The sequence below is a fragment of the Hypomesus transpacificus genome, chromosome 6 (genome assembly GCF_021917145.1).
Source record: "Hypomesus transpacificus isolate Combined female chromosome 6, fHypTra1, whole genome shotgun sequence".
Classification (NCBI taxonomy): Eukaryota; Metazoa; Chordata; class Actinopteri; order Osmeriformes; family Osmeridae; genus Hypomesus; species Hypomesus transpacificus.
Genome location: NC_061065.1, coordinates 13,058,338 through 13,066,986, shown reverse-complemented (window position 1 = coordinate 13,066,986; position 8,649 = coordinate 13,058,338). Strand labels below are relative to the sequence as shown.

Below are 8,649 nucleotides of genomic sequence, written 5' to 3'. Positions count from 1 at the left end.
ACGTCGCAAAAACTTGCTCCGCCAACGACGCCATCACGGTGAAGCGTGAAAAGCTTCACTGACTTTGCGTTGAGCACGGTGAGTTCACCTCCATTAAGGCAGAAGCTATAGTACAGCACGCCTAAAGTACAGCACAAACGCTAAAATGATTTGACAAAACAGCGAAACAATTCCTTTTACCAATAGCATGCTTTGTGAATACAGTGTTATTCCCAGTATTGATCGTGTGGTATGAATTTAGCTTGCATCTATATCAATTGTAGTCCTTCGCTCTGTTCTTAAAGACTACGTTCAGATTGCAGCCGCATCCCCACAGTGGAGACAGGACTTCAGCCCGGCATCGCTCCGCTCTACAGCAGCTTTCATTTATTCATGACACGCAGCCCTGGTGAAATGGAGGAGCGTGGAGTGCGATATATTCTAGCACGCTATTTTGGGCGCCGTCCAATCGGCTGCCTCCATTTCCTCCTATAGGTCGGTGCATGTCAGCTCTCATCGCCGGGGGTTTGCATCTCTCTCTCTCTCTCTCTCTCTCCCTCCCTCCCTCCCTCCCTCTCTCTCTCACTCTCTCTCTCTCTCTCTCTCTCTCTCTCTCTCTCTCTCTCTCTCTCACGCGAGCATCCTTCAGTCCGAGTGGACACATACGAGGATCTCCTACTCCCAACTTCCATCAGATGACGATGCTGCTTTTGCAATGTGAAGCCATACATTTGAAATACATACAAACCATATGATATCTCAACCATTTTCTTTCACATAATCACATAATATACTGTTACAATTCCCACATAGTGGTATTGCTTTGAGTGCTGCTCTGGTACTTCTTGATTATTTATAGGTAGCCAGCATTTAATTTAATAATTGAATTTCATTCTTTAATTTAGTGCAGGCTGATTTAGTATGGCCCTGGATACTCCTCTCCCGGGCCTTGTTGCCAGGCGACCTGCAAATAGTGGCCATGCTTGCATTCACTCCACTGCCTGACTTATTTGTCAATGGACGACTTGTTACACAAGGGAAACAAACTCTGTGCCACTACTCAGTGTCGCTACCATTCAAGGTCTCACGGTTGCTGTCGGAAACCATGGAGGAACACCTTCAGTAAATGATTATGCACCGATTCCTGCCTCATTTGAAGCCATGCCTGGGGGAAAATACTATAGATTTTCTTCACAGTCCAGCATATACAGTCGTAATACTAATTTATTTAGTAGACGCTTTTATCCAAAGTGACGGGGAGGCATTTGAACCTGCGACCTCTTGATCTAAAGCCAAATGCTCTACCACTGAGCTGTGCCTACAGTTTTTATGCCTACTGTAACAGCTTGCAAAACACAAATGGCTACCTTAGCATGCCATTGAGAGGTTGCGCTGTCTGGGGGGGTAGTACCTCACCTGGGTGTTAGCTCTGGAGGTCTGGAGGAGCAGGTTTGCCGTTGACCAGGGAGCTGGTCTCTCTTGAGGCCTGATGAACCTCCTGGTGCTCCCTCAGGGGAAGGTTAGATCTCCAAGTTCACTGATTCTGGGGTGATTCCATTCAGGAGAGTGAAGGGGGTTCCTTTGATCCAAATTAAGCATATGGAAGTTTGGAAGGTTTGCTGATCCCCCACAGTGTCGGTAACAACACTAAAGGATTGGTCACCACCAGGGGCGTCGACGTGGGGGGGGGGGGAAGTGGGACTGACAACCCAGGGCCCCAATGGAGAGAAGGCCCTCGAAAACCTTGGAATGACAATATGAGGTGCCCCTGGTCACCACCACCAACACACATCAGGCACACACACACACACACCAAGAAACAGGGCTTTGGATTATTTTGTTGACTGTGTGTTTTCATAGAATGCAAGCAAACGTGTTTGCTCTCCTCTGACTGGGAGGTGGACGCTCTGCCCAGATACACAATAACTTGATCATTGATTGGCTGAGAGTATAAAGGTGGCTGGGTGATACTCAAGAGTTAGTCAGTCAATCCCAAGTCAGCTTTGAGACAAATGAAGCTAAACATCCGCTTTTCACCATGACCACACCAAAATCCCAAGCAAACCAAGCAGTGCTGTCCACTTGGCTAGCTCCAAACGTTAGCATTAGCACTGTGGCAACTGACAAGTTGCGGCTTTCCGCACAGCCAGTCTCTCTCCGTCATAAACCCAAATAAGATTAGGTGTTAGGTGAGCACGCCAATGACAGGACAGACGCCAAGAGACAGATTAGATATAAACTTCCTATTCCCTGCTGCCGCATCCTCCCTCATCTTCAGTACTCCCTGGTGGGTCCACACGACAGGATTTACCTGCAATAGTTCTATTTTGCGTCCGTCTAGAAGGCGGCTAAGGATTAGCCGGTGCTCTTGAAACGTACCACTTACGAGTAGCGTCCAGAGTGATGACGTGTGTGCATGAGTAGTTCCATAACTTTAACATCAAAACACACTGATAACATTATGGTTAAGGACAATACAAACAAGTACAGTATCATTTAAAGAGGCTGATTATTCATTGCTGTGTACTTGTTCCTTTTTTGCAAGGAAATTTGTGTTTGACGTCTACAATATCACACTATACACAACTTATCCGTCCATACATTTGTCACTGTTGTGCACACAACAAAATTAAATAAGATTGAAATTCATTTTTGGCATTTGTCTAGCTTAGTCCTTTGTTATATTGTATGGGAAAATAAGTGCATACCATTTTTTTTTAACGTTATTTGATAGAAGAGGGATTTCTATGATCTGTGGGGGTGGTGTCTGGTTGTCTATACCCTAGGATAACAGGACTGACACTGAAACAGGCTTCAGTCATGAATCCGCTTCAGCAAAGTATTGTGATTGTGTCAAGGATGAATGGAATCGATGTGATCGATTGATGGGTGTATTGACGAGCCACTTATAAGGCCGAGCCCACACAATTCACACAGCTGAGAAAACAATTCACTCGTGGACTTTAAACATGGGGTTTAAGGTTCCAACTACAATTTCAACCTTCTCTTCACCGGGTTACTGCATTCATCCAGCTAGTCACACAAACATCCAAGATCAGCACTTGTCTTGAAAATAACTAACAAAGTCACCTTTATTGGGCAGATGTACCAGGTCACTGATAATATGTCTATTGTAATTTAGCTTTCATGTTTTACTTTGCCAAATACCTAAACTGAGCAGGAGGCCTACACACAACCATCCCAAGATAGTTCCTCATTGTTTTCATGTGTTGATATCATGGGCATGTATTCTGACTCCCACTTACCACTTGTATTCAATGTGTTACAACCCAATTCTGTTTGTTTGGATGTGTATTCCGGTTCATTAGCATTAGGATTCCTCTTATTGCCTGAAGTCAAGTAATAACAGCACAGTACATAATGCACAGTAGCCTATTCATAACAATGTACAATGTGTTCATGAGATGATTAAAAGATTTTGCAGTTGAAAGTGTTTCCCATTGAAATGCCCGCTGTGCTAATGTCAATACTTTCTTCTGTATTCTATGTGACACCTTGCAGATATTGACATACGCTCAATCATACAATATTTCCAAAGGTGTTATGACATTGCTCATCCATGCTTTGTTTCCTGACGTGCCCTGAGGCATAGAGGTTGCATGGTTCAACCTGCTTTGTCTTTATGTCCTTGCATGACTGTCTGTAAACATAAAACATGGCTGCCTGAAATCCCCCCCCCCCCCCCCCCCCCCCCCCCGGTCTTTGTTGTCCTTCATGTCATATTTATGCTGTTGTATTGGAAATATTGACATGTCTGGCTTTGTCTGGCCCCCACACATTCCCTGTGGTGTGGGGGGTTTGAGCTGTCAGGACCTGCTTGGTCGTCGGTCTGCCAACGCTGAACCAGGTCGTCACCCGGAATCCAGTCTCCATGACGGCCAACAGCGAGTTTCCCGGTCCCATCCAACGTCTATAAAGCCGAACAATGGATTTTGGTGTTTCAAAACCCATTGACACTGTATGACTATGTTTAGCTTGTGTTCTGCTCCTCTCTCTTACCAACCGTCTCTGGAGGAGGGGATCCCTCTCTGAATTGCTCCTCCCAAGGTTTCTTCCATTTTTTCTCCCGGTGGGAGTTTTTCTGGGAGTTTTTCCTTGTCTTCCTTGAGGGTTTAGGTTGGTTGAGGGGCAGTTCTATGGGCGCATGTGAAGCCCTCTGTGACATGCTTGCGTGTAAAAAGGGCTATACAAATAAATTTGATTTGATTTGATTTGACTTTGTAATGTACGAGCTATCTGCTTCAAGGCTACGCCGATGCGGAAAGCCTCCCTTGGTTCCTCAGAGATAATATCTTGCTGCTCTGGGAGTGTTTCTTGGCCAGTACAGAATGACACTTGTCCTTGGAATGCTATGTAGGAGTGACGTTGCTATAGCGTTGCACGGACTGAGGGGGGGTTGTGGATGTCTCACAGGCTGACAGGATGCCTGTGAGTGAGTGTGTGTGTGTGTTTGCGCGAGCGAGACGCAGAAAATAGACGCCCATCTTCGTATGTGTGTGTGTTTGTCAAATTAAGATAACAGCTAGCCGCCCTGCCAGATTGAGATAATCCCTCAGAAGCCTGTGATCTACTCCATTGCTATGTTTGAATGCTATTGTTTTGCACACCTTGAATGTGTGTCCAGTACATTCTCTGCACGGCAGAGTTTGCTTATGTTTCCCCTCTGGCCATACTGTGTCAATTTAGCATCCGACCGCAGTTAACGCTGTCTCAGATGAGAAGGTAATTGATCTGCTGGTGAAATAATGAGATTGCTGGTCTGAGAGTGAGTTATCTCCTTAGTAACTCTGCGACTGTGACCCATGATGTCTCCTGTGCGCCCTTTGACCTCTGAACTGTTGCATAGCCTCCTCATCCCATAATCCATTCACTGCCACCAGGCAGCCATTTTGTCTTCATCTAGACACTATTGGAAGCAGAGTGCAGATATCTGGGGCTGGTTGTGTCACGTGTGGCAGAGCAGGCAGGACCAAAAGAACAGAAAGCATTTACCAAAGAAAAATCTGGAACACGGAAGACTACTGTTGCAATGAAAATAGAGGACGTTGATGTGCTTATCCACGTTCTCAAGCCAGGAATCTTAATGAAGTTGATAATGGATAAACATACACTCACCCTGACCCTGACCCCAACCACACACACACAGTCACACACACCTTTACAGTTCCTGTGGCTCAGCCCTGGTCACCTTGATTTGTGGCACATCAAACCAGAGGTGAGAGTAAAGTGGATTGTGTTGTGTTGTCTGAAGACTAAAGCCTGCCGCACACACACACACACATGCATGCTCACACACAGAAAGGAATACACACATCCTCACACAGTTTGTCGTTTCAGGACTTGCTTACCGTTATCTGCTTACTCTAAGCCGAGCTCTTATGGGTTCACTTCCACAGTGTGGGGTAAGCCCTTGCAAACACCCGCACAGCAAGGACCATACGCCACACGTACACTATTCATCTATTGAATTTCTTTAATCATATCACTTCTACCACTGTATGCTCTTTTTTATATATTAAACAAAAATATATATTATGCATTGATAAAAGAAGACCCACAACAGGCTTCTATTCTTTTCCATCACACACCCTCCCCGACGTCCCTCATTGACAAAACCTTTGATACTCTAGCAGCACATGATTCAGACTCTTACAGTACTTGGTAATGGTCAGCTAGTTGAGGTACAGTTTGTGTATGAGTGTGACAGTCACGTGACCGTGCTGAGTTCAGTAAAGTCCAGGTTCTAATCCTTAAGCCTCTTTAGTAGCGGGTGGGTGAGAGGGGGTAGCTTGTCTCTTCTGTGGTGTTGGCACTAATCCTGCCTCAATGGGCACATTCCCTAAGGTGACTTTGCAGGACAGCTGGGAGGACTGAGGTCTGGTGAAAACATTGGGAACGTATATTATGATTTAGCGGGACCAATGTGATTTAGTGTGTGTGGGCATGTGTGTTTGTGTGGGTGTGTGTGTGTTGGGGGGGGTTATATAGGTTCACACACTCTTTTGAATTATAGTAGGTTTTAGCAGAACTAAGTTTTAGTTTGATAGTCACCATTTCGGGGGTTTTGGTTTCTGTTCTTCTTACTAGCTTGTAGGACACTGTCCAACTGAACGTCAAATAAATATTGTGGTTTTTCTGGGTGAAATTTGATTAACTTAGAACCCCTTCAACATTTTTTGTGAACCAAATGGTTCCATGGTCGATGCAATGTTACTTGTATTGTGCAGGCTAACCAATACTGCTTCATTGGCCTGAAACTGTAGGTAAACCAGTGGGTAGAACCTGTGCAGATACCCTATTAAAAATACGTAAACAACCTGCTTAGTGGCTGTCAGCTAGTTGCCATCTAATGCTATCTAACAATACAGAATACCTTGTCTGAGATGTGGCGAAGGCTAAAGTCTAACGACATTAACCTTCTTCAGACGACTAAACCTCGGGCCAAGCTTCCTGTTTCCTCAACTTCCTTTCCTTGTTACTCATTATAGGGAGGATTCTGACGAGCTACTTCCTGAGACCAGCTTTGTGACATCCCTCATTAATAGGTGCTCTTTAACGACTCTTGCTAGGAACGCCTCAAATAGTCTCCATAGTGGCAGGGGAGCTACAGTAGGACTGTCAACAGCCGTAGTAGTCGTTTGCTGGGGTGCGTGCACATGCTATGGATTAGCGTTTGCGCCCCTCTCAACGACAGCTCTCACAACAAAGTCCATCCATTACGTAATCAGCTCTTCGCTTTGAGTCTCTCTGTAGACGCGTTTTCTTTCGAGCCTTCACTTTGTTAGTGTGGAGGTATTATTGAGTGGTCAGGTTTTTTTGTAAATATTTGTAATGAGAAGGCGAGGTATTAAAGGTCTTACATATGAAATTCTTGAAAAGGCAGATGTGGAAATGCCACTCAGTCTTCACAGTGTGGGTCAGTATTTCTCTATAGTATTACTTCAATAGAAATTGCATTTGCACAAGGAATATAGCCTTCTACCCTATAAGGCATGTCTCAAATGTCCTAAACTCTGATACAGCACATGGTGTGCTGTGGTGTTCTAGTTTTCATAGTCTGTGACCTTTACCAGGCCAGCCTTTGTGTCATTTGACTGTTGTCTGGGGGGGAATAGGAAGTAAAAGTGAGAGAGGGTTTGTGAGTAAAACAGCAGAACATGGCTATTGCAGGCTAGTGTCATTTTGTATGTGTGTATTTGAGTACAGGTTCTCATTCTCGCTCTTCCTCTTTCTCTCTCTCTTTATGCTTAGAATCAAGCTTACTGATCCTTCCACGTAGGAGGAATTCATATCATGCAAACAAGCCCTATAAGCTTAGAATCTAGAAACTTTCTCCCCCATGGATTTGTCTGGATTGAATACTTGCAAGGTATTTACAAATTGTCTGCCTCAGAGTAACTGAGAACAGTTGCTCTCTTGTTGTTTTTCTATTCTCACTTTCAGGTTGCTGTGCAGTATGTTATGCAGCTATACAAGAGCATACATCGAACACCTTCCATTCATTGCACTAGAAACAGTAGTGTACACAACAGGCTTCTGGGGGTTGAAAACCTAAAACACAGCAGCAAGCAGGAGCAAGGGGAAAGGCTGACATTTAACAGACAAGGCACGCAAAGGTCTTGTCTGCAAAGTCCATATAGATCAATCCTGATGGAGGCCGTAACAGTTGAACACTCGGTTTCAGTTGTACCGTAGAATCCATTTTTTGGGGGGGGGAAGTTCCCATCTTGAACACACACACATCTTCTGACTCGGTGCCTGTTTTTAAAGGGCCCCTCGGGCACCCAGTACACTTGCCATGATAATATTAGTGGCAAGAGAATAGCAGATGAAATAGGGCTGTCCCCTCTATGGGGGGGAGGGGCCTCTGACACAGTAAACACTGGGCCTGCAGAGAGGGGTGGGGCCAGATGGTGTTGTGATGATGAATCATAGCAATATACTACCTGTAATCCCCCATCTGTCTGTTTTTCATGCCGCTGTCTTTCTGTCTCTCCCCTGCACTTTGTCTGTCGACTGTTAGCTATCCCCTGTGCTAGTTCTCACTCTGTACCTCCTCACTCACTCTCTCTTTTCTCTCTCTCTCTCTCTCTCTCTCTCTCTCTCTCGCTCTCTCCCTCACTCTCTCTCTCTGTGAACTTCACATCTCTCTGTCTTTTATGTTGTCATCTGAATCCACTTGGGCTGTGTTTTTTTAAGCCTACCACTCACTGTGAGGTCAAACCACACACACACACACACACACTCCTCTGAACTGTGTCATCACCATTTAATTCAAACCACATCCCAGGCCTGACATTTTTTTTTCTGTTATGAAAGTAACAGTAGCGTACTACGCAGCTAATACCTGATACGTATATTTGTGTGCAAGACATTCTTTGGTCTAGTGATAAGTACAAGGCAGCTTTAACACCCATGTGTAAGGTAGAGAGGGAAGTGTGAGTGGTAGCATCTCTCTGTCTATCTCTTGGTCTCGGTCTCTATCTCCCTTCATCCCTCTCTCTCTCTCTCTCTCTCTCTCTCTCTCTCTCTCTCTCTCTCTCTCTCTCTCTCTCTCTCTCTCTCTCTCTCTCTCTCTCTCTCTCTCTCTCTCTCTCTCTCTCTCTCTCTCTCTCTCTCTCTCTCTCTCTCTGTCTGAGTGGTTGTGTA

The 8,649-nt window shown here is 45.1% G+C and overlaps 1 protein-coding gene across 1 annotated transcript in view; it reads left to right on the top strand.

Annotated features, from left to right (window-relative positions):
- The first annotated feature begins 7,320 nt into the window (after positions 1–7,320).
- Positions 7,321–8,649, top strand: part of LOC124469093 (proline-rich protein 36-like) — a 31,489-nt gene continuing 30,160 nt past the window's right edge. Inside the window, exon 1 of the mRNA XM_047022184.1 lies at positions 7,321–7,369. Within this exon, the coding sequence (XP_046878140.1) occupies positions 7,340–7,369 (30 nt within the window). The 5' untranslated portion in view covers positions 7,321–7,339. The remainder of the gene's footprint in view (positions 7,370–8,649) is intronic.